General features: G+C 45.0%; 1 protein-coding gene across 1 annotated transcript in view; it reads left to right on the top strand.

The window, feature by feature from the left end:
• SCARA5 (scavenger receptor class A member 5) overlaps positions 1-27,597 on the top strand; it is a 176,743-nt gene that overhangs the window by 110,118 nt on the left and 39,028 nt on the right. Inside the window, exon 7 of the mRNA XM_069973979.1 lies at positions 24,666-24,719. Within this exon, the coding sequence (XP_069830080.1) occupies positions 24,666-24,719 (54 nt within the window). The remainder of the gene's footprint in view (positions 1-24,665; positions 24,720-27,597) is intronic.

Raw genomic sequence — 27,597 nt, 5'->3', positions numbered from 1 at the left:
TGCTTCCTCTCCTCGATTAGATACACATAATATAAACCAGAGAGGGGCCGAGCCCATCGTATATTCACAGCCGTCACCTCCTGTAAAGAGCCGAAAAATCCCATCAGGTTGAGCTATGACTCAATAAAATCCAAAGGTCAAAGATACATTCTGTACAATATACAGTATCTCATAGCGTATACCCCTGATTATGGGTACTTCCCTGATCGAACAGGCCATTTAGAAGAGAGAGGACCCCCATATACTTGTAAAGGCCGGTTGCATTGGTGGGCAATGGGACTAAATCACTTGAGTTCAATGATTAAAAGGGTTGTCCCAGGAAAAATATTGAGTGTATTTCGATAGTATATATGAAAATAAATATATTATCCATAGATATCTTACATTTTGTCAGTGGTAGCGCCCCCTGCTGCTCCTGGTTCTGCTGATTTCTGGGTCAATGTTTCGCCTTCGCACCAGTCGCAGTGATACCTGTGTACCTTTGTATATTATATACACTGCATGAAATATTCCAGTTGCAAATCTTTATTGATTGCATAGTGGAATGCATTGAGAACAACAAAACATAATAATGATCAATGAGGCCTGGATGTGAAATGATATTCAACATCAAAGTGGAAAATCAAATTACAGTTTGATACAACTACAATGGAAATGAGGCTCAGTATTGTGTGTGGCCTCCACATGCCTGTATGTCCTCCCTACATCTCCTGAGGGACCTTCCCCCAGACCTGGGTTAAATCATCAGTCACCTCCTGGACAGTCTGTGGTGCAACGTGACGTTGGTGGATGGAGCGAGACATGATGTCCCAGATGCTGCTGACACACTCTAACCACATGAGGTCTAGCATTGTCCTGCATTAATTGGAACCTATTCTTCTAACATTTTGTCACATGTGCTCAATGTGAACCTGTTCCCATCTGTGAAAAGCACAGGGTGCCAATGTCTAATCTGCCAATCTTCATGTTCTCTGCCAAATGCCAATCGGTGTTGGGCTGTAGACACAACACTGACTTGTGGACGTTGCGCCCTCATGCCACCCTCATGGAGTTTCTGACAGTTTAATCAGAGACATTGATATTAGTGGCTGCTGGAGGTCATTCTGCATGGCTCTGGCACTGCTCCCCCTGTTCTTCCTTTACAAAGGAAAAACTGGCCTGTCTCCTGGTATCTGCTCCATGCTCTGGACACTACGGCCCTCCATGTCCCCTGGTGTACTAGCCTGTCTCCTGGTATCTGCTCCATGCTCTGGACACTACAGCCTCCTCCATGTCTTCTGGTATCTTCTCCATGTTCTGGACACTACAGCCTCCTCCACGTCTCCTGGTATCTTCTTCATGTTCTGGACACTACAGCCTCCTCCACGTCTCCTGGTCTCTACTCCATGTTCTGGACACTACAGCCTCCTCCACTTCTCCTGGTATCTGTTCCATGGTGTGGACACTATGGCCCCCTCCTCCTGGTGTACTAGCCTGTCTCCTGGTATCTGCTCCATGCTCTGGACCAGGGGTCCCCAAACTTTTCACACAGGGCCAGTTCACTGTCCCTAGGACCATCGGAGGGCCGAACTATTAAAAAAAAAAAAAAAACTATAATCAAATCCCAATGCAAAATGCCACAACCCCCGCCCACCACCCCCAAATTAAAAGCATCCCTCTTTCCTTCCACTTCTCACCTAGCCCGTACTCAACCCCTTAGTCCCCCTTTACACCCTCAACCAGCCTTCCCTCACTCCCCCTTCACCCCCTCAACCAGCCCCTCACTCCTCCTTCACCCCCTCAACCAACCCCCTCACTTATCCTTCACCCCCTCAACCAGCCCCCTCACTCCCCCTTCATCCCCTCAACCAGCCCCTTTACTCCCCCTTCACACCCTCAATAAGCCCCCCTCATCCCATTTCAACTCCCCCCTCACTCCCCCTTCCCACGCTCTATCAGCCCTCTCCCCCCCTCACCCCTGTTCTGCCTGGAGGAGGCAGCTCTGTCAGAATGACAGTGAGGCAAGCCAAGCTCACGCAGGTCCCACTGCGGCATGCCGAGACAAGTGACGTCATTCTGCGGGACGTGCATGAGCAAACGTAACTGTCACTTGCATGCAGGAGGATCGTAGGACATGCTGTCAGTGCTTTGCTGAACAAGGGCCCAGGGATGGCGGCGGCATGGATGCGGGGCAGGGTCAGGGATAGGCGGCGGTGGAGTTTGGCTACAGCTGGCGTGATCCGGAAGGGGGAGATCTTTTATTGGTGGTCAGTAAGAGCAGTCCTCTCACTGACCACAAATGAAAGTTGTCTCTTCTGGAAGTGCGGCGGGGGCCAGATAAATGGCCTCAGGGGGCCGCATGCGGCCCACGGGCCTTAGTTTGGGGACCCCTGCTCTGGACACTACAGCCTCCTCCATGTCTTCTGGTATCTGCTCCATGCTCTGGACACTACAGCTTCCTCCATGTCTCCTGGTATCTGCTCCATGCTCTGGATACTACAGCCTCCTCCACGTCTCTTAATATCTGCTCCATGCTGTGGACACTATAGCCTCCTCCACATCTCCTGGCGTACTGGCCTGTCTCCTGGTATATGCTCCATGCTCTAGACACTATGGCCACCCCCACATCTCCTGGTGTACTGGCCTGTCTCCTGGTATCTGCTCCATACTGTGGACACTATAGCCTCCTCCACATCTCCTGGTGTACTGGCCTGTCTCCTGGTATCTGCTCCATGCTTTGGACACTACGGCCTCCTCCACATCTCCTGGCGTACTGGCCTGTCTCCTGGTATCTGCTCCATGCTCTGGACACTATGGCCTCCCCCACATCTCCTGGCGTACTGGCCTGTCTCCTGGTATCTGCTCCATGCTCTGAACACTATGGCCTCCCCCACATCTCCTGGTGTACTGGTCTGTCTCCTGGTATCTGCTCCATGCTTTGGACACTACGGCCTCCTCCACATCTCCTGGCATACTGGCCTTTCTCCTGGTATCTGCTCCATGCTCTGGACACTACGTTGACAGACACAGTTAACCTTCTTGCACAGCTCGCATTCATGTGCCATCCTGGATTAGCTGCACTACCTGAGCACCTTCTGTGGGTTGTAGACACTGCCACCTGCTACCTCTATGGGTGAGAGCAATAAGAAAATGCAAAAGTGACCAAAACAACAGCCAGAAAGGATGACAACAGAGAAATGGTCTGTGGTCACCACCTGCAGAGTTACGTTGTGTTGGTTACGTCTCCCCTTTATTTTTTTTGAGCGACATACTTTCTTTATGTACTTTTATAAGCCTGTATATATAAAGACAAAGAAAATTACTATATATAACTTTGGGACCCTCCCACAGGAAGTGAAGAGATCAAAGCTACAGAAAGGTGAAGAAATAAGCTGAGTAGGCTTTCCATGGATATTATAAGAAGAGCTGTGCATATTATTCCAGGGCTTAAAGAGGTAGTGCGGCGCTAAACATTTATTCACAAAATAACACACATTACAAAGTTATACAACTTTGTAATGTGTGTTAAGTATGTGAATGGCCCCTTTCCCCGTGTTCCCCCCACCCACACTAGAAGGAAAGGGGGCCATTCGCATACATAACACACATTACAAAGTTGTATAACTTTGTAATGTGTGTTATTTTGTGAATAAATGTTTAGAGCCGCACTACCTCTTTAATTACATTTTTTGTGGGATAATGCCTTTAAGAGCTGAGGCCCAATACTTTTCTCCATAAAGTATATTTGTCTATAGGATAATGGTCTTCGAGTACATCGTAGAGACATGTCTAGCAGTCGCTATTCTCTCACCAAGTGAGACACTACCTAAAAGTAGCCTCTGAGAACTTTTTATAGCAAAGTGGTGAAAGCACTTTTATGCCCTCTTGTGGCCACACCTGTAAGCATTACATATTTGCCTGAGACAGTGAGTGTGCTGTCTATAGTCATTAACCTGCACATGTCCTCTATGTATGCGTCTATCCCAGTGTCTCTTATGCTTCAGGGTCATATTGCACATTGTAGACTATAATAGGAACATTTAGAGTTATTACACATGAAAGAACGTGTTTCCCCTGTGGGTCAGTCCAGGCCATTACTGTGGAACGTCACTAGAAATGTCTCCGGGACTTTTCTTGTCTGGACGGTTCTCAGACACCTTGTAAAAATACACAAAGGAGTATGGAGGGGAGAAATCTACACGTACCATATTATATGCTGAGACAGTGTGACTGTGGACATAACATGATAAAGATGGAGAAAGAGGAGGAAAGGAACGGAGGCCTCAATGGAAGGGTACAAAAAGAAAGGAAGAAATGAGGGAAACATAATGGGGGGAGAGAGTGATAGGAACTGACAATGAAGAAGAGATACAAGTGGAGGAACGAGAGTCCTGACCATAGGAGCAGACAATCTATAAGGAATAAGAGGAGGACTAAGAGGGAGATTTATTATACTGGTGTAAAGTAGTATTGTCCTAGTCGCCCCTAGCAACCAATCAGATTCCACCTTTTGATTCCTCACAGGGTCTTAAAAAATGAAAGGTGGAATCTGATTGGTTGCTAGGGGCAACTAAGACAATTCTACTTTACACCAGTTTGATAAATCTCCCCCTAAGAGTCCTGACTATAAGCACTTACAAGAAGAGGGTAGGAGTCCTGAGCATTGGAACTTACAATCTATTTGGAATAATGAGTGGGGTGGAGGAGTCCTGAAAATTGGAGCTTAAAATACATAAAGCATAAGAGAAGGAGTAAGGGTGGTATTACACGAAGCGATTATCGTTCGAATAATCATTCAATCGGTCGTATTTGAACGATTATCTTTAAGTGTAATAGTAGACAACGATTAAACGACGAACGTTAATCGTTCGTCGCTTAATAGGTTTTGGATCTATTTTTATCGTTTGTCTTTTACACATCGTTCGCACATCGTTCGTTTGAATAAGATGTCGTATAGTCGTTCCCTGTTCATTCGCAAATTGAAAGGGGAGTGTTCTTGAACTTTGTTGCTCCAATTCAACCGATAATCTTTCCGTGTAGTAAAACGAACGATTATTAGGCAACCGCTATTGCGATCGTTGGAGATCGTTTATCGTTAATTGAAAAAAATCGCTTCGTGTAATACCACCCTAAGAGCCCTGACCATAGGAGCTCATACTCTATAAGGAAAAAGAGGAGAGGTTGGGGTGACTAAAGGCCCTATTACACGAATCGATTATCAGCTGTTACAGCCAATAATCGTCTTGTGTAATAGAAGACAACGATCAGCTGACATGAACGATATCAGCTGGTCGTTGCTGTCGTTTGTCTTTCAACATGTTGAAAGACAAACAACTAATATTGCAGCGATCTGCTGCCGTCGCTCCGTGAAACAGGAACAGCAACAGCTGCCCGGACAATCAAGCGATCACCCGGGCAGCTCCCTGCGGCGCCCCTGTACTCACCCGCTCGCTGCCGACGCGTGCAATAGCGGTTGCAGCAAGAGGCGAACGAGGAGCAAGCGAGCGCTGACAGCACTTGTTTGCTCCTCTCCGTTGCCCTGTGTAATAGGGGCTTTAGTCACAATGCAGTCTTGCTTCCTGAATCTGGTCAACTGGACCTCAAGTGAAGAGATGTCAGGCAGAGACAATGGGATCAGATGATTGATGTGGCCAGATGATCGGTGGAGTCAAATGTTCAGTGGGGTCAGATGTTTGGTGGGGTCAGATGTTTGGTGGAGTCAGATAATTGCTGTTTTGTTTGTTTTTTTAAATAATTTAGGATTGGTAAGCACTCTTATGTACACAACTACTGGCTTGTTCTTAGGATCAGTTGTGGTCCGGCTGAAGGTATCAAAGAGACAAGTCCTTTATGAGTGACTAGCATGCGCCAGTTGGCAGACATGGAGTTCCTTGGCATAACAGCTAAAGGTTGGGAACTTGACATCCAGAAACCATGATCAGCTTTAAAAATTGTCCCCCTCTTATTAGGAAGAGGAGAACCAACAAGCCACATGACAGGTTCAACCTTTACTCCTCCCATGAGGTTCCTTCTCTTCTATATCTACCCCCTATTTGTTCCATTCTACATACATATAATAAACAGAATGCTATATAGAGTCACTTACTAGATTTTTTATAGCAAAAATATTCTTATTTTCAATAAATTTATAAGGAATGACCATGAGCTTGATCCAATATTACCGCTCCCAAGTGCTAACAAGATGAATGGTTTTGTTCTTCGTTCTGTCACCTACAAGAGCCTCAATGTTCTAATGTGAAATCTCGGTGTACTAAGGATATTGTTCTATGAGGATTAACTGTACCTCTTTATTAAAACGCGCAATAGGAGAATGGGAGTCCCTCAGCAAGACGAGAAAACCTGGAATATTGTGCCCATTGTTGATGGTTACATGGATAGCAATGGGTTAAATGACGTAGGGTTACTTCTTGTCCTCCATGTAACATGAGTTATGGTGCAGTTATATGAGCAGTTAGAACAAGTCTGGGGCTCAATATGTCTCCCCCGGGACTGTAGCCCAGCAGGTGGTACATCTGTGTTTGATAGTGGTCGACACTGGAGTTCTTGATTCTAGGCGTGACGATGAATGGAAACAAACATGGTTTATCTATTGTGGAAATCCACAGGGTGGAAGTGACCTGCCTGGAAACAATGAGTTTTTCTTTCTCTGTCGATGTGGAAGTTTTAACTAGGTTCACACATATGTGAAAAGTCCACATCCCTCCAAGTGTTTATCACTCGGCTACGTGTACAGACCTTTAGAGAGGCTCTTCATTCATAGTCATGTTATCTAGAAATAGAATACACAAAGATTTAAAGTTACCCAAATACATACCATAGCATTTGGCCAAACGTTTGATTGGCCGACTGACGTCTTTCTGGCTGCTCCTATAGATATGAAGTGTTCATCTTTTCTGAATGGAGAAAGAAGTAGTAAGCCAGAACTGGACTCTTACATCTCTTACATCTCTGAGAACAAAAGGATCAGACAATCGAAGTCCAACACGCCCGACCCCTCTTTCCCCTGATGTCATTTGATGAGGAAGAGTTGGAGGACCCCATTCACATTATATGGCTGAAATTGGTCGGTGTATTGAAGTGTACCCGTCACCCTATCCGCTGGACCCACTCAGTGTGGAATCCATTTGTTGACAGAAGTTCAGGTATCAATGGAGATTACCAATACTCTGCAGGACCGACATTCTGATCCAGTGTGGGTCGCAAACAGTATCGACCTAGCGTGGTCATCTCCATGAATACCCAAACTTCAAGACGCAAATAGATTGCACATCGAGGGGGTCCAGTGGATGTGGTGACAGGTACACCTTTCTAACAGGTAGACTGACACTGAGCTGCCGACAGAGAGAGGAAAACACCTAAGGATCCGTGTACACGGGCTGATTATTGGCAGACAGGAACCCTCGGTGCTGATAATCTAGCAGTGTAAAAGGACCAGCATTCAGCTGAGTATTGGCACGTCTTCCGCTGTAACTGAGAACTTGCGGATGACTATCATAAAGTTTGTGTGGCCCGGTTACACAGCTGATAAAGCCTCATCAGGACTCTGCAAACTGATACTGATCGATGTAAAGACAGTATATGTTGGTGATATTAATGCACTGTATGGTATTATTATGTTTACTGTATATGGTACGTCTTACTTGTTTTACTCGTAGGTTGGCTTGGAGCTAGTGAAAGGCTTAATGGGGGTATCCCTGATGGCCTGGAGTTGGTTAGGAGTACATTAGAACATCTCTGGTGGATAGGGGAAGGGAACCCGTCAATTATATTATCCAGGGTGTCTGGGGCAAGTAAAGGGTAAATGAAAACATCCCTGGTGGTCTGGGGCAGTTAAGCAGTGCATTTTATCATTCCTGGTGGTTTGGGTAAAGTAAGGGGTAAATTAAACATTCCTAGTGGGCTATTCAAGGAAAGGGGTTTATAGCAACAAACTTTTGTGAGCAGTGAGTTGACTACCTGACTGTATACAGCTCAGGCACATAGATGCTATATTCTGAGCAATAAGCATATTATAAAGCAACTTACCCAAACACAGAACCTCCAGGAGTGACTGACTACAGCATTGGTGTAATCTATGGGAGAGTGTCTGAACATCCCTGGTGGTCTGGGGAAGTAAGAAGGTTAACGGTAAAATCCAGCAGGTTGGGAGAAAAATTATAATATTCCTAGAGGTCTAGGGTAGTGAAGGGGGGAAATTATAACATTCCTGGTGGTCTACGGTAGTTAAGGGGTAAATTCTAACATATGTGGCCATCTGTGGCAGTAACTGGGGGTGGTATTGGGCAACTAACAGGTAAGTTATAAAATCACTGGTGGTCTAGGCAGTTAAGAGGTAGATTATAACATCCCTGGTGGTCTTGGGTAGTAAACAGGTAAATTATAACATCTCTGGTGGTCTGGGGTAGGAAAGGGGAAAATGATAACACCCCTGGTGATCTGGTTAGGTGGTGGAGCTACTGACAAGGTTCTTGTGTGCTAGGACAATGAATTATGTACCAGAGTACCAGAGTCTGAGATTGGTTCTAGGATGATGGAGCAAGACAATGGCACATTCCATCTGTTTGCTGGGTGAGCACATAAGACCTCGGGTCCTAGTAGATTGGGTAAACACAGAGAGAAACCCATCAGACACCAAAAGAGTCAGTGGGGTTCTTCAGGTGACATTGGTGTCCATCATTTAAGGCATCTGGCACTGCCATTTTTTTCCTGTTCTCATGATGGAATAAAAAACTGGAAATAATAGTGCAGATGCGAACACAGCCTAATTGGGACATGATACAAACCACTCAGTCGTGGAGTTTTCATAGCGTTCCTATTTGTTTGTGACAATTGTCTATGCAGAGTTGGAAGCAATCTGTTCATAGAAAAACTTTAATAGCCAAAGTAAAGGAAATGAGGGCTCGGGATGGGAGCCAGGACAAACAAATATGATCCAATAGAAATAGAAAATAAACAGCCTTATTCTAGAAATAATCAACATAACCACATGCAAGGAAAAACAGGCTCCTATGGAGTCAAGGTCCTGAGGTCAGTGGGTTTGGCGGGTCTGATAAGTGGTGGGATCGACTGTCCCGCAGAGGAGGACCAGTAAGGGTTGGGGGTTTTGGCATCCTGGGAGATGCAGAAGAGTCTTGGCCAATATCTTAGCTTGAACCTTTTCTTGTGGTAACTGAGGCTGAGAAATTGGGTGAAGAGATGTCTGCTTGACACATTTCCAATCAGACACTTGGTTTCCATCAGGATTGGGTGTTATAATGAGAAGCTTCAGTAATTTAGAGGCTCGGCCCCCACTGAGTAAACAAATAAATACTGTGATAGACCAAGGGATGGAGCTTACGGTTACTGATCCCAATGGGCTGTGACGGGGAAGCTCATTATATCCGGTATTAACTGCAGGGAATGTAACAATCACCGCTGCAAAATGAAATGCTATTGTAACATGTATTTCCCAGTTCTGCACATCTGCACAAAGCTGATGTAGGCTCGTATGTATATTTCATATGGGCAATACGGTGGTCAAGTTGCTCTTTTGCCTTATAGGGCTTTCTTATTCTGGATTTGGCCTCAATCAAGGGCAGTATCTGTGTAGAGTGCATATATTCTTCTTGATTCTCATGGGGTTTTTTGGGGGGTTCTACAGGGAAACCATATTGTAAACCCTCTATAGAATATTTAAATGAATCATAAGCAGCACAGAAAAAAATATTATATGTACCTACTGAGGTCATGTAAAATACCACACTAACAACGAGTGCTGCATATTACTGGTGTAACGCCCCTGGGTGCCACTCGGCGGCAACTGCCATTTACCCTAGGCAGTGCCGTCCGGGTCCAGTCCACTCTTTTGCTGTGCTCCATGCTTCGCTTGGCCCTGCTTGCTCTCGTGTTCTCAGACATCTTCCTTTATCTGGTCCCTGTTGCAATGACATGTATAGGTACTAGGGTGTGCATGTTGCCACATACTCTGGATTTAGAAGCAGCTTGTCTCTGCCTGATGGTGCCTTCTGCCAATCCAGAGCCACTTGCACCTATGTAAACTATCTCAACCTTCCCTTCCCTGCCCAAGCGTTGTTGCATTTGTGCATTCTAAGTAAAGGTGCACTTCTGTGATCCTGCTGCTTCTTCATGTATCTTGACCTGTTCTTATTCTCCAGATTACACGTCCTGCTTGAATTCCTGCCTATATAATGGGCCTTTCTCATTGCTGACTTGCATTGTCTGACCTGCTTCTAAAGCCGCCTGCCTTGACCCTTTGCCTGTCTGACTATAATACCTGTCTCATTCCTGCTACTGGTTTTTACATTTACCATCCCTCCTGAGTCTTTCTCCATTTGAATTTCCCACTGTTTGCAGGTCCCTGAAGCTCCAGTTTGTGTCTTCCTTTTTTCTTCACTTCCTGGTTTGGGCTTTCCCATGATGCACTTTGTCTCCTGTGATGTCTAACTGACTCTGTAAAACTGTTAGATGGCTTACATCTTGCTCATCCAATCAGAGCTGAGCAACCTGAGTCATCTGACAAAGAGAGGCTGGCCTAACAGGGCTTAGACCCACCTCCCTCTTGGGGATGTCATTGCCACAAAATGGCTGCCACAGAACAGCCTGCGGTCAACAGTCATTAGATAAGAATGAGTTTTCTTCACTTCCTGGTGGGGGATTGAGGGGGGGGAATAGGGAATGGGGCAGATAGGTGATTAAAGCATATTACAAAGTTATATAACTTTTGTAATGTGTTTCAGTTACTGAAAAAACTTTTCGCTAGAGTACCTCTTCAAGGCAGTTAGATGCCTCCAGTTGTCCTTCCGCTGCAACTTAATTGTGGGGTGCTTAATGGCCCGCACTCTTAGGCTAGTTTTACATGTAGTATTTTAGAAGTTTTAACCTTTTATACATAGTAAAACATGAAAAAAATTATAGCCATTTGGTATCGCTGTAGTCAACCTTAAAGAGCCAAGCTCAAAGAGGTGAGGGGCTCCACCTGATTTATAGGCCCAGATGCAGCTGCAACCCTTGCGACCCCTATAGCTATGCCACTGATCAGACTACAAAGATACTTTTGTAGTCTGTAACCATGGAGACACATAGGTCTGTATAGTACATGTAGAATGAAAGGAGACTTTAATCCATCTTTTTGAAAAACCAGTTAAACCTATATATTTTTAGAAGGCTTTTTTACAGAATAAAAAGTAATGTAAGATGGGTCCCTGAGCACTGGCTGGAGCTCATTGTCTTTACTAATCACAACAAAGAAGAATGAGGATCAAACAACACAATGCAGAATTTTCACCCTCAATAATGGGAGATCTGTCAGTGTACAAATCCTCAGTACATGGAGATTCTACCCAAGAACACTGAGGTTCTTGTTATGTGACAGAATAAAGTACAAACGCATCCTTCTTCTTAGCACTTGAGCAGTAACCTTGGAGCAAGTCCACCAGTCACAGAGATTGCTCATTAGTTCTTTGGAAATGAGAATATTTTTGCTTATAAATCATTATTTAGAAAGTGGTCCGCTGCAGAGACATGACTACTATCTGCTGGACTCCAGTGCAGAATGTATATGAGCCCCCCCATGCCATGTGCTTCCTATAATGTCTTCTCATACTTAATAACTTTTTGAAAAAGGAATGTCAGGCAATATAGACTTCCCACTAGTAGGGATCCCAGATTAGACTCCCCAGTAATACAAACCCTAGACCAGACTCCTTTTCAATACAGTCCCTAGACACCCTTTTAATACAGACCCCAGACCCAAAATTATTACAGACCCCAGACCAGACTTTCCCTCAATTCAGGACCCAGGAGAGACCTCCCTTTAATACATACCCTTGACCGAACACCCGCTTAATACAGACCCCAGACTTTTAACAGAGACCCCAGACCAGAACACCTTTAATATAGATCCTAGATCAAACACACCTTTAATAGAGACCCCAGACCAGAATCCCCATTTATACAAACCTCAAACCAGACCTCCTAATAGAGACCCTAAACCAAATACACTTTTAATACAGACCCTGGACTCCCTCTTAATAAAGACTCAGACCGGACTCTCCCTTAATACGGACCCCAGGCCAGACTCCCCCCCCCCCTCCCATTAATGCATACCACATAGACCAAACACCCTGTTAATACAGACCCCAGACCAAACTCCCCCGCCCCCCATTAATGCATACCACATAGACCTAACACCCTGTTAATACAGACCCCAGACTCCCTCTAAACAGGGACCCCAGACCAGACTCTTCCTTAATACAGACCTTAGACCAGACCCCCTTTTAATATATACCGTAGATCATGGGTCTCCAAACTGCGGCCCTCCAGCTGTTGCGAAACTACAACTCCCATCATGCCTGGGCAGCTAAAGCTTTGGATTTGGTGGTCCAGGCATGATTGGAAATGTAGTTTTGCAACAGCTGGAGGGCCGCAGTTTGGAGACCCATGCCCTAGACCAAATACCCTCTTAATAGAGGCCCCCAGACCAGAACCCCCTCTAGGCCTAAACCCTTACATAATTACATAGTATGGTTGAAAAAAGACACATGTCCATCAAGTTCAACCAAGGGGGGGATGTATGAAGGGAAAGGGGAAGGATAACAGAGACCCCAGACTCCACCACTAATAAAGACCTTAAACCAAACATCTCAATACAAACCACAGACCAGACTCCCTCATAATACAGACCTCAGACTAAACATTCTCTTATTATAGACCCTAGACCAAACTCTCCCTTAATACAGACCCTAGACTAGACCCCCCCTTAAATACATACCCTAGACTAAATGCCCTCTTAATTGAGACACCAGACTCCCTCTTAATAGAGACCCTAGGCCTAGACCAAACTCTCCCTTAATACAAACCCCAGACTAAACATCCTCTTAATATAGACCCTAGACCAGAACTCCCCTTTAATACATACCCTAGACCAAACACCCTCTTAATACAGACCACAGACTCCCTCTTAATAGACCATAGACCAGACTCTCCTGTAATACACACCCCAGACCAGACCCCCTTTAATATAGACACTAGACCAGACTCCTACATAATACAGACTGGCAACAAAACACTCCCCTAATAAAGAGTACAGACCAGACTTCTTCTTAATACACACCTATGACCAGACTTCCCTTTATTACCAACCAAAACCAAACCATCCTACAAATCCTTAGTCCAAACGTACAGGTATTAAGCTTTTCCGGTCCCCGACATTCTCTTCATTTCATTTAGGTGGCCAAGGGACCCTCTATTCGAGAGGTGGGTCTAACATCTATCATACTGTAATATGCTTTGGATGTGCCATAAATGTTGAAATGGAAATGACAATTATTGGTCATATTTGCCTTTATTTTCAAAAATTTCCAAAACATAGTATGACCTGCTATAATGATCCCATAGTAATCACAATTGTTGATAATGACCCCGGTTATTAGGTATTTTAGAAAATGTGGTTGAAACGTGACATCTATAGTCCATTGTGGTTATTACTATCTACATTGAGTAATCAAATTCCACCAGTGTGCTCATACAGATTGGGGTTCTCATGCTTGATTAGACAATACGTCTTCTAGGTAAACTCATTCATGTGTGTACGGGTTCAGTGACCTTAAACCGCAAAAGTCTGACTTTCACGTAGGAGAATAAGATATTTGCTATCTAAAAGGTACCAGCCTGGGGAGGCTCAGCAGATAAACCTTCCATCAACATAGCGGTCTAACCACCGACCACAAAAATTTCCATGAGTTCAACTCAACCCCCGAGGGTGAGCAGAAAAGTCTTTTCCTCTAAAATGTTGATTTTTAACTCATGTAACTGATTATAAAAACATATCTCCCCCTTCCTCGACACAGCCGCATCACTGCTTGGATATTTCCACACCACAAATGTTCCCTTGTAATCCTTGAACTTTTTGGAACTTGATGCTTTTATTCCCAATATCACAAAACACTAATCTTCCTCAAAAGGTTGTAACTGGCCATTTGTCCTTTACAGAAAGCAAAAGATCCTTCGCAAAAAGAGACTGGAGCAAAAATATCGAAAAGCAATGTTGACCTGCAAAACTTTCCAGTGCTATAAGCCATTGAGAGCCATTAGCGCGGGGAAAATTGGAGCGGAGAGTTTGTGTACTGAGTGATTTCTTATTAATTGACAATTATTATTTACTTGAGAAGTATTATTCTTCCTGGACCTCTCCGCCAGTCTTCACTGCCAGATGGGGCTCGGCCAAGGGAAGCTTCCTTTGGCCTTTTGAGCGCAGAATGCAAAAAAATTTAGTATGTGCAGATCTGTATCAGGCGATGCTAATAAAGTTGTACAAATAACTAAGCTTATAAAATGTTTAAAGGGGTGGGGTTACACTTTTATAGGATTTTGTTACAAAACTTTTGTATCAGAGTCTAGTTAACGTCTTGACCCCTATACTCAAGACATGGTTTATTATTAAAGCAATGTGGGGGTTAGGCTGTATTATTATGCATCCTTATATTTGTACTTGCTTTTGAAACTGCTGCTTGGCATTGATCGACACCTGAAACAATTTAATATATGGATTATTGTAAAGACATTCTGTATAATTTACTATTTTATCTGTTGTATTATATACATGGTGGAGTCACGTTATTATGATCACTTCCTACTTTAAATGGATGAACTCCAAACCTTTACTCCTCATTATAAGTGAAACTGAGCACAGGTCTCTGCCATTGATGTGAAAGGTGAACATTGGCTATGAAGGTTTACAAGGGAAGACAACATAGTAATCCTGGAGGCTACCAACGGATCAGTGATCCCTACTGTGTATGGGGCTCCAGAGCAGACAGATGGTCACTGCAACTCAGATAACCAAGTTGAATCAGCAGAAAAGGCTTCAGTGTTCAGTATCAGGTTAAACATTTTGCTGATTGGTAAAGGGTTGTCTTCTCCTACACTGATTGGCGAAGTATTGTCACTTGTACTGGTTGGTAAAGTCTTGTCTACTCCTTCACTGGTTTTCTATGCTGGTTCGTAAAGGGTCGTCTTCTCTGATGATTAGTAAAGGGTTGTATTCTGCGTTGGTTAGTAAAGGGTTGTCTTCTACGCTGGTTGGTAAAGGGTTGTCTTCTTCACAGGTTGGTAAAGGGTTGTCTTCTCTACTGATTGGTAAAGGGTTGTCTTCTGCGCTGGTTGGTAAAGGGTTGTCTTCTCTGCTGATCGGCAAAGAGTTGTGTTCTCTCCTGGTCAGTAAAGGGCTGTCTTCTCTGCTGATTGGTAAAGGGTTGTCTTCTGCGCTGGTGGATAAATAGATGTCTTCTGCGCTGGTTGGTAAAGGGTTGTCTTCTCCACTGCTTGGTGAAGGGTTGTTGTCTTCAAAAATCAGTAAAGGGTTGTCTTCTTTTCTGCTGTTTGGTAAAGGGTTGTCTCCTTCAATCATTGTAAAGGGTTGTCTCCTCTGATGACTGGCAAAGGGTTGTTTCCTCCGATGATTGGTAAAGGGTTGTCTCCTCTGATGATTGGTAAGGGAGTGTCTCCTCCAATGGTTGGTAAAGGGTTGTTTCCTCCAATGATTGGTAAAGAGCTGTCTCTGATGACTGGTAAAGGAGTGTCTCCTCCACTGGTTGGTAAAGGGTTGTCTTCTGCACTGTTTGGTAATGAGTTGTCTACTTTGCTGATTGGTAAAGAGTGCTCTTCTGTGCTGGTTGGTAAAGGGTTGTCTTCTGCGTTGGTGGCAAAGGATCATCTTCTCTGCTGATTGATAAAGGGTTTTCTGCTTCATGGATTGTATAGATGTTGGCGTGTCAGAAAACACCATGAGCCATTGCTGGAGAAACTCAAGCTGGTGGGGGCAGAGCCATGTTTTCTGGGCCAATCAATAATGTGAAGTCTCTCTTAGCCAATGTGGGTTTGAATCCATCCTTGTCGATCATGTATAGCTGTACATGCTGATTGTCTCCCCTGGAGTAGATGGGATTTTCCAAATGGCTAGAAATATCTGACATTGGTTAAAAGAGCATGGCCAAGACTTCCCAGTGCTACCCTGGCCCCTAACTCCCCACATTTAAACCCAGTTGAGCTTCTGTGGGACCCTGATCGTGGCTTTGGATACCTGTGATACCTACCGGGATTTTATTGAGTCACTCCTGGCCTGTCTAGCTGCTGTCCGTGCTGCACATGGAGGGCACTCTGGATATTACCTGCCGGGTCCTGATGGTTAGAATAATGAGTCCCGACTGTGTACATGTTCCATAGATACAGCCCCTGATATAATTACCAAGGACAGATGTTGGTGTCTAATATAGCTCATCTACGTAGCGTTATAGCTAGACGTTATCTAACATAAGCAGGCATTCTTTTAAATGTGGGTTTATTAGTGTAGATGTGCTTAGTGCCAAATTTGTCATTTGGTAGTAGTGCTCATACAATAGGCCATGGTCTTACAAATGAAGATTTAGTGTAGTGTGAGAGTTAGGGCCCTATTCCACAGTAACGATAATCGGCCGGATCGGCCCCATTTGTCCCGATTCGTCCGATTATCGTTCGGTGAAATAGACAGAACGATCAGCCGATGATCGTGTCATCGGCTGATTGTTCATTTAGGGCCAGACCTAAAATCATCGTTCCCCCACTGCGCATCGCTACAGTTGAATAGCGGTGCGCGGCGGGCGACCAACGATTTGACAAGCAGCAGCATCATACATTACCTGTCCAGGCTTCTTCTCCGCGCTGTCTTCATCCCATGGGTCCCGCGCGCTCTATCTTCAGAATGGCCGGTCAGCTGACGGAGCGCTCAGACAATCACAGGCCGGGACCGCCGCGGTCTGTGATTGGCTGAGTGTGGCCTGTCATAACCTGTGGTAACGATGTCACAGGCCGGGACCGCCGCGGCCTGTGATTGGCTGAGTGTGGCCTGTCATAGCCTGTGGTAACGATGTCACTGCAGCCTTCGCTCAACGATCATCGGCCGTGGAATAGGCCCAGTAAACGAGCGGCGATCTAGCAGATCGCCGTTCGTTCACATCGTTGATCGGGCCCTCCTCGGCCCGTGGAATAGGACCCTTAGGCAGGAGCCACCATGTAAGCCTTGCCTAATGGAGTCCCATGACCTGAATCAGCTCTGCTACATCTGTTTATGAATATAGCAAATATGCTCAGCATTTGGCTTTGAGTTATAGTTTCTGTGACAATTTCCATTCCTCTAGTCTTTAACTATTCTGTAACCTGACCCCCCACCCTGAACCTCGGCACTTGCCCATTTACAATCCTATATAAATATACAGTGTGACGGTCCATTTCATGGCAGGAGTGATCTGCGCAGGATCTGCAGATGTTTGGAGCAATGTGTCCTGTTCCCCTCCCATCCTAGAGATGAAGAATCTGGGTCAGGCCGTGTATATTTTTGTATTTTGGCGATTGCGGCCCTGTCGTCTCCGGCACAATAGGAATCACAGAATATACGGTGGGCGCCGGATCTCCAGGGTCCCTCTTCCTTTCTTGTTTATTCAGACTTCGGGCTTATTGTGAATGTGAAACATTGAGTCTGTCTTGTGTATAGGAAACGTAAACTGTTTTCATAAGGGAAGATGTTTTGCTGAGTCCTCGGAGCCGTGTTTGTTATCTTACCCCTAGACGGAGAGCATCTGACTATTTTCACATCTCTCAATCTGTGAATAATATAACTCTGCATTAACCCTTAAATATTACACACATTACATAGTACCCTCAACCCTATATGTCTCTAGAACAGTTCACCAGGAACTGTGTCCCTTACATAAGCTCTAACACACTAGGGCATCCTCTAAGGTGGCTGAGAGGGAAGCTATACAGGTAGTACATGTTGCATGTCCACCCCTGCTGGTAGGTAAGGGCACTGCAGGAATTTGTAATAATATTTCTGGTAGTCCGCAGCAGTAAAGGGATTAATCATTTTTTATTTCATGATGGTCTGGAGCAGTGAAAGAAGTAGTGATACTAGCTTTGGTGGTCAATGATAGTGAAGGCAGTAATGGTAACATTTCTTGTGTTTTCTAGAAGTTAAAGGTAAATGGTGACATTCCTGGTGGTCTGGGGCAGTGAAAAAGGTAATGATACTAGCTTTGGTGGTCAATGGCAGTGACGGTGTTAATAATAACACTGATTGTGGTTTACAGCAGTGAAACTGATAACATCCCTAGTGGTCTAGAGCAGTGAAAGTGTAAATTACAACAACCCCTGCTGGCTAGAGCATTGATGGATAAATATTAAATAATAATCTACTTTGGTGATCTAAGGCAATAGTGTAAATTATACTATCCCTGGTGGTCTACGGCAGTGAAGCCATACATTATAACATCCCTGGTGGTCTAGGGAGTAAAGGAGAAATTGATAACATATCTAGTGCAATTAAGTAGTAATGATATCATTCCTAGTGGTCTATAGTAAGGGAGAAGTAAGTAATGTCCCTGGTGGTCTAGAGTAAATAAAGGAGTAAATGATGACATTACTGGTGGTCTAGAGAAAAAGAGGAGTAAAGGATGACTTCCCTAGTGGTCTAGGCCAATGACGGAGTAAATTTCTAGTGTTCTAGAACAATATAGGGGTAAAGGATAACATCCCTGGTGGTCTAGGGAAATAAAGGAGTAAATTATAACACCCCTGATGGTCTAGAGTAGTAAAGAAGTAAATGATAACATCCCTGATGGTCTAGAACAATAAATGAGTAAATGATAACATCCCTGGTGGTCTAGGATAGTGAAAAGGTATATGATAACATCCCTGGTGGTCTAGCATAGTGAGGGGGTTTATGATAACCTCCCTGATGGTCTAGGGCAATGAAGAAGTAAAAGATCTCTGGTGTGCTATGCTAGTGAAGGAGTCAATGACAACAGCCCTGGTGGTCCTTGAAGAGGCAAGATGCCTATATGGCAGGCCCCCGTGGATTTCCTTCTCTCGCTCTTGACTTCTCATAGAGAAGATACTTAGTAAAACGTCCTGCCAACTGAGAGGGAGCTTCCCTTTCCACCTGCACCCCTTAGTAACTGGACCAGCAATACACCGCTAAGGTTGCCCATAGATCCCTGATGCCATTGTATGGGACTCCAACAACTCCACTCAGTTAGATGAATTATTGGGTTGGTTTTCAGGAATGCGGTCCGAGGAGCTGAAAAATATAAAGCCTCCATGCCGTCTACATTATGTATCCGCTCTGCGATGAGATGATAAGGGACACTGATTGGCGGCATATACTGCGGTTTAATAATCGGCCTCATAACTAATTTACTGTAACGATTTTCATCATCTCCACGCCCAGGTCTATTTATTGACAGTTCTGTCATTGTCATGAGTCAACATGATGAACATGGAGTTAAGTGAACTGCTCCAAGCAGTTCTCTTCCCAGAAAATCCACAAATTCTGATTGCAGCCAATCAAGGTGGAGTTCCTGGCCTCTGACCTCCCCAGCTGGCTGTAGATGCTGAAATCCTTCATGGTTTAACTCGTCACCCAATGTTGCGTATTGTTTGAACATTTGGCCTCGAGTCATTTTCCCTTAGAGTTTTTCTGCTACAGTCAAGAGAATAAAATTCTGCCATTCTCCGACAGTATTAGGCCTCTTTCCATGAAATGTTAAAAGCCTGGACATGATAGTTGGGGGGTCTTGTTGCAAATTTAACAATGGACACCACTTTTATGTCCCTGGGAATGGAGCCTTAAGTTATTCTCCTGGGTCCCAGTGGGTAATCCGCAATAGGGCCTCCAACTATTGTGTACTGTTCTCCTTGTATAGAGATGAGATACTTTTAGGCCCTCGCAAAGTATAGGTTTCATGAGCCGCAGCAACCTCTGTATCCCCCTACAAGCTACTCGCTAAGTTGTGGCCATGCCTCCATGACCAGTACATTAAAATTGCCAGATCAAGAAATAAGATTCTCCTTTCCGCCACACTCCCTCACCAGGCCTCATTCATGTACTTGTGCAGCAAGGGGTCAACAACAGATTTATGGAGCTGAAGCTTCAGGGCAAAACCTTCTGAGACAGAAAGAGGACTAATATGTAGTTTTTAGGTCTACTAGGGTACATCCATTATAACAGCTAATATAACATTATAACAGGCCTTGGGAGTGGAAGTGGCCCTGGTATTGACATACAGTACCTGCATACAATGAGCAGAATGTCCTATGATGCATTCATACCATAAAAGGCACCTTTTCGGTAGCACTGACCATGGAAGATTCCAAAATAACAAAAAAAGTTACTAGTTTTAAACATGGATCACAAAGATATAATGGTGACTCTAACCTTCTGGTAGGCTCCTTGGAATACAGCCACGAGAATGGTTGTACGTTCAAGGCTTCTTGGATTTCACGCTAAGATCCAGCCATCTAATGGAGTAGAACTGACCTTCCTGTCTGATCTTTATTTGGTTCATTATCAGCTTTATAGCTGCCCTTCATGTGCCGACTGCACTTATTACCCTTCAGTAAATGTGTAGCATCTAATAACCGGTGCAACGCTCATCTGCTTCCCATCAGGTCCCAAGGCCTCTACGCTGTCTTGCTGCATTCGGCACAGCTAAGAGGACGACTCCTGAGAACAATTCTTTCCCAGAGTCTTTGAGTTCAAGAATTTCCTGCAGGTTTTTATTACGGTTTTTATATTTAGGCTTAAACAATATAGAGTGAAGCATAAAACTGCTGATGGGGTCTGGGATATTTAATGAAGAGCTTTTTATGGAGCTCCGTGAGATTGCTCGGGCTTGGTGTAGGAGACTGTGGCTACCATATGTTGTGGAGACAACACAATCTGCAACTGAGAGCAGAGCGATCACAGACCTTCATCTAGATATAATACCTGCCCATACTGCACTCTCACTTGGCGTAAGCCTCAAAGTTGAGTGAAACATGAAAGGTCCATATGTCCTGCAGAAAAAAGCCCAGGATGGCAGGGCCAAGAAGTAGAAAGTGAAGTGGTTGAGTACAGATGCTTAGAGTATGGGTGCCACATATAGTAAAGAGGGGGTACTGTGACTGGTACTATTATATATGCACCATAAAGTGTGTTAAGCAGATTCTAAGGAGAATATACTGTACATGGGTACATTGACTGGTATTATTATATGTGCTCCTTAAACAATTTAGTTATAAAGGTTCTATGGGTAATATACATGGATAGAGTGACTGTTTCTATTATTTGGGGTCATGGGTGGTATACAGGTTAATGTGAAACTATTACTATAATACAAACCAGCTGAGAGCATCTCCACATGCATGACTGACCCAGAGAATGCCACAAGAACATCCCCCAGACAATAACTCTGCCCCCACTAACTTGTTCTTCTACCAATGGTTTCAGGGTGTTTGTTCTCTGATGTTTCTAGTCGGACATGACATCTGATTTGATCAATGAAGCAGAAAATGTCACTTATTTGGGAAGACAACCCTTTACCAACTAGCAGAGAAGACAGCCCTTTACCAACTAGCGGAGAAGACAACCCTTTACCAACTAGCAGAGAACACAGCCCTTTACCAATCAGTAGAGTAGACGACCCTTTACCGACCAGCAGAGAAGCCAAGCCTTTTAACGACCAGCAGAGAAGACGACCCTTTATCAACCAGCAGAGAAGACAACCCTTTACCAACTAGCAGAGAAGACAGCCCTTTACCAACTAGCAGAGAAGACAACCCTTTACCAACTAGCAGAGAACACAGCCCTTTACCAATCAGTAGAGTAGACGACCCTTTACCGACCAGCAGAGAAGCCAAGCCTTTTAACAACCAGCAGAGAAGACGACCCTTTACCAACCAGCAGAGAAGACAGCCCTTTACCAACCAGCAGAGAAGACAGCCCTTTAACGACCAGCAGAGAAGACGACCCTTTAACGACCAGCAGAGAAGACGAACCCTTTACCAACCAGCAGAGAAGACAACCCTTTACCAACCAGCAGAGAAGACAGCCTTTTACCAGTCAGTGGAGAAGACAACCCTTTACCAATAATCAGAGAAGACAACACTTTATCAGTCATCAGAAAAGACAACCCTACTAATCAACAGAGAAGACAACCCTTTACAGCCAGCAGAGAAGACAACTCTTTACCGACCAGTAGAGAAGACAACTCTTTACCGACCAGCAGAGAAGACAACCCTTTACCGATCAGCAGAGAAGAAAACCCTTTACAACCAGCAGAGAAGACAACTCTTTACCGACCAGCAGAGAAGACAACCCTTTACCGATCAGTGTAGTCCAATCCTGTCATTAAAGTGACACCGTCACCCCCTTTCTGTAGGAGGACTCCTCTACACAGCTGTAAAGCCAGAATCCTGCAGTTTTCATACCTTACTTTATAATAGATTTCTTGGTGCTTGGTCCAGTGAAAAATGCTTTTTATCGCTGGTGGATTGTGCCACTTGGGCGGGGCTTCATGGGCAAAGCGACACCCCGCCCACTTTTGTTCTGTAGGCCCCACCCCCTCTGTGACGTCATCACCATCTAGGCCTCGGTGGATTGGATTGGGCAGGCCTAGAGGTTTAGACTGATGGGCAGGGCCTATACAGTGAGGGCATCACAGAGGGGCGGAGTCTGTGGAAAAAATGTGGGTGGACTAAGTGGCGCTGCAGCCGTGAAGCCCCGCCTAGGTGGCAGAATCCACCATTGATAAGCATTTATTACTGGACCAAGCAATAATAAATCTATAATGAAGTAAGGCATGAAAACTGAAGAATTTAGGCTTTACAGCTGTGTCCTTATACAGAAAGGGGGTGACAGTGTCACTTTAAAGAGAACCTATCACCTAAAACTTACTGTCCCTATTATGAAAGTTTATCTCTTCCTAAGTCTATTTATGAAGGTAAAGACTGCCTTTGCAGTCTGTATCTTTTACTTTACCTAATCCTCTTCGGTGCAGCAAGGTCGGGCTCTGCCATCTTGATAACATCACTTGCGTTCCATCTTGATAACATCACTTGCGTTCCATCTTGATAACATCACTTGCGTTCCATCTTGATAACATCACTTGCGTTCCAGCACATGTGTATGCCGCCATACAGTACATAACTTGTTCGTTGGATGTTCAGAGTCCTAAGAAAGATGGATATGAGTTGTAATGAATCAGAGGATCATGTGGCCCCTCATCCCTCTCTCCTATCGGTCCAGGTTCACATTATACATGTATAGGAATGTTCCTCAGTAATCCAGCTCTGTCATTACAATCCTCCTGCATGTTTCCTGTAAATCGCTGGTTATTCCAGTCTGTTCAGGATCTGATATCGATGGCCTGCGGCCCGGCGGGTCCCCTGCGAGGCATTACACATTCCAGCGCAGTCCCTGCTCCCCATAAATATCCCAACACTCTCTGTGTTATGTAACCTGATCCTTCTGGCTGATGTCCTGCTGTATTTTAATACTCATCACCGACCGTACACAGGAGACGTGCCCATGTTCTGTACTGATAGATGTATACATAGCTGAAGGGGATGGGGGAACATGATAACTTTATATCATGAAGCCCTGATTGTCATTGTGTTTCTGATATAATGGTTACATAGAAAATATTTTATATTTATAATAAGCCCTAGAAGGTTTTGGGGATGAGGGGGCACTTACTTGAGTATTTAAAGAAGCAGGTGTGTGACAGGTGCCATTCCTGATATAATTCTGGCTTCCTGTAACCACCACTAGGGGGAGCTGAGGACATCACTGCATAGGGAGACCAATAGAAATATAACAATAGAATTTGATAGTGGTGTGCACAGATTGGGTGTAGGTAATGAATCTATTATTATATTGGCTTCTATGATGACTGCTTTGGCAGATATATATTTTATACAACGGTAAATGAGGAAGAAAGTTGCCAGCTGTAACTGTGCCTTCATAAAAAGGACAAGAACAGGGAAATAATACCGCCAGATGGTCCTGTTCAACTGAATTTCTCAGATAGAAAAAATGACAATCATGATGATATCACAAGCCAGCAAAATTATTTATAGGAATACATGAGTGTTAAGGATTCTTTAATTAGAGCTTTATAGTCTAAATGGCATATGGCAGGCAATTCTCTTTAATAAATTATGATTTACACCGTACAAATGGTGTGTGTGGAGGAAGAAAAGGTTACTGATGTACTAGGTTTGCAAGATGTTATGTGAGCAGAAAGGAAATAAACAGCAGCACAGCAAGGAAGGGGTTACACCAAGCTGCTACTATTGATGCTGCTACTGTGAAGCTAAAGGGAGGGGAGATTACGCTGCAGCACTGTGTACAGTACATACAGCAGTAGATAAAGTGATTGTTACACATGGGACAGCCACCCTAAGCTTTATGTGTGATCATAGATAAGAAGCCTTGATTTACCTTCCAGAAACAGTGTGGATCATCTTCAGCAATCGTCTTCTGTAATTTGTCCTGGAGTGGCTGTTGCTAATGACAGATTTCTCCTAACAACTGACAATGGACCTCAGAATGCAGAGGAGAGAGACACCTAGTGGCCAACACTTTTTTCTTGGGTACTGAGTCATTTTTGTTAAGTAAGGTGATTTCCAAATATTTTAGGAATCCCATAAGAGATCACATGGAGAGAAATTATTTGAAGTATTAGGACTATTGTGGGACTCTCTGTTGGCACTATTGGTTACTGGGGCACACTGTTGGCACTGTATGTGTACGTTTGTCAAGTACTGTCGTTGCTTTAACCATTGACATGAAATGTATCTTTGTTTTCTTTCAGGTGATCGTGGCCAAAAGGGAGAGAAGGGCGAGAAAGGAGACAGAGGAGATGTAGGTAAGAGATGACCCAAGATTCTTTACATTTTTTTGAACAAATACTGTTGTTATAAACTGTAAATACATGGTGTTGCACTAGCCATTAAGGCCATAACCATACTTACTAAATACCTAAGAAATAAAAACACTACAACTTCTTGGTGGAAAATTGAGGCCACGGTCCTCTTTATTTCAGGGTTAAAAACCATAGATAAAACCATCTTTTAAATTAATAATAAAACATATAAACTTTCAGTATATTTAAAGTCCACTCAGCCTAAGCTGGGCGACTATAAAGCCCTGCTAAACTTTTTAGGGCCGCGACGAAGGAGCTCTGACACAGCACAAGGCAGGCGGGCACTCTTCTCTCCTCAAGATCCTGAATTAATTGCTGAAGATCTCACGAAAAGCACACATATATACTGGTATACTGGTACCTCAGTGTAATCCTACTAGAGATGAGCGAACCGGGTTCTGGTTCAAATCGATCCGAACCCGAACGATCGGTATTTGATTAGCTCGGGCTGCTGAACTTGGATAAAGCTCTAAGGTTGTCTGGAAAACATGGATACAGCCAATGACTATATCCAAGATTTCCACATAGCCTTAGGGCTTTATCCAACTTCAGCAGCCACTGCTAATCAAATGCCAAAAGTTCAGGTTTGGATCGACTCGAACCAGAACCCGGTTCACTCATCTCTAAATCCTACCAATAGGAACTCTGTTACTAGGCAGAAGTATAAAGGAGCTGACCAGCAACAGGTGAGCAATCAAACTAACGCATGTCTTCTATTGGACATTGCTTAACCAATCAGATATAAGCATTCTGTAAAACATAACTCAATATGGAGGGTAGGGGGAAGAGCAAACACAGAAATAACTGGATAACATATATAATTACTGCCCATATTAAACAATGGTCAGGGTAGGCAACACCATGACGGCCATTTGCTTATGACTCCTATGCCCCTCCTCATGATGATCTATACAAATGATGTTCACTATGTATACTAAAATCAGTGGCTGCCTCAAGGGGAACTGCAGCTTACACTCTACAGGATAGAGGACCCTGCCCATAAGAGCTTACACTCTACAGGATAGAGGACCCTGCCGATAAGAGCTTACACTCTACAGGAGAGAGGTCCCTGCCCATAAGAGCTTACACTCTACAGGAGAGAGGATCCTGCCCATAAGAGCTTACACTCTACAGGATAGAGGACCCTGCCCATAAGAGCTTACACTCTACAGGATAGAGGACCCTGCCCATAAGAGCTTACACTCTACAGGAGAGAGGACCCTGCCCATAAGAGCTTACACTCTACAGGATAGAGGACCCTGCCGATAAGAGCTTACACTCTACAGGAGAGAGGTCCCTGCCCATAAGAGCTTACATTGTACAGGAGAGAGGACCCTGCCCATAAGAGCTTACACTCTACAGGATAGAGGACCCTGCCCATAAGAGCTTACACTGTACAGGAGAGAGGACCCTGCCCATAAGAGCTTACACTGTACAGGAGAGAGGACCCTGCCCATAAGAGCTTACACTCTACAGGAGAGAGGACCCTGCCCATAAGAGCTTACACTCTGCATGAGAGAGGTCCCTGCCCATAAGAGCTTACACTCTACAGGATAGAGGTCCCTGCCCATAAGAGCTTACACTCTACAGGAGAGAAGACCCTGCCCATAAGAGCTTACACTCTACAGGAGAGAGGACCCTGCCCATAAGAGCTTACACTCTGCAGGAGAGAGGTCCCTGCCCATAAGAGCTTACACTCTACAGGAAAGGGGACCCTGCCCATAAGAGCTTACACTCTACAGGAGAGAGGACCCTGCCCATAAGAGCTTACACTCTACAGGAGAGAGGACCCTGCCCATAAGAGCTTACACTCTGCAGGAGAGAGGACCCTGCCCATAAGAGCTTACACTCTACAGGAGAGAGGTCCCTGCCCATAAGAGCTTACACTCTACAGGAGAGAGGATCCTGCCCATAAGAGCTTAGCAGGGCCGGACTGGCCATAGGGCACTTCTGGCAAATGCCATAAGGGCCGGTGGCCTCCGGGGGCCGGTCCAGTGCTCCTCCTGACCCGGCGACTCCTTTCCCCAACCATAGGGAAAAGGAGTCACTGGGCCAGGAGGAGCACGGGACCGGCGCACAGCGCTCCGCCCGGCCCCCGTCTGTTGCGCGGCTGCTGGCGGTGTCGCATCCCATCCCCGGCAGCGCGCATATCATAGAGCTCTCTGTGGGCTTGTTCTGCGGCCGCGACTTCCGGCACAGAGACGTGTGCCGGAAGTCACGGCCACAGGCCCACAGAGAGCTCTGTGATACGCGCACTGCCGGGGATAACATGCGACACCCCCGGCAGCCGCCCATCGGATGGAGGCTGCAGGAAAAAGGCTTGATGGGGGAGCGCGTTGTTAGGTGAGTTTTTTTATTGTTTTTTTAAACCTGCTTTCCACAAAGGGGGGGGGAGAAGAGAAGGGGCCATCAATAAGGGGGTGGGGGGATGGGGAGAAGAGGCCATCTATAAGGAAGGGGGGGGAGAAGATGGCCATATATAAGGGGGGGATGGGGAGAAGAGGCCATCTATAAGGAAGGGGGGGGAGAAGGTGGCATCTATAGGGGGGGATGGGGAGAAGAGGCCATCTATAAGGAATGGGGGGGGGGAGAAGATGGCCATATATAAGGGGGGGGATGGGGAGAAGAGGCCATCTATAAGGAAGGGGGGGGGGAAAGGTGGCATCTATAAAGGGGGGATGGGGAAAAGAGGCCATCTATAAGGAAGGGGGGGAGAAGGTGGCATCTATAAGGGGGAGGAAGGGGGAGAAGAGGCCATCTATAAGGAAGGGGGGAGAGGGGGACATCTATAAGGGAGGGAGAAGGCGGCATCTATATGGGG

This window comes from Dendropsophus ebraccatus, chromosome 6 (genome assembly GCF_027789765.1).
Source record: "Dendropsophus ebraccatus isolate aDenEbr1 chromosome 6, aDenEbr1.pat, whole genome shotgun sequence".
NCBI classification, from domain to species: Eukaryota; Metazoa; Chordata; class Amphibia; order Anura; family Hylidae; genus Dendropsophus; species Dendropsophus ebraccatus.
This window is presented reverse-complemented; position numbering and strand designations above follow the sequence as displayed.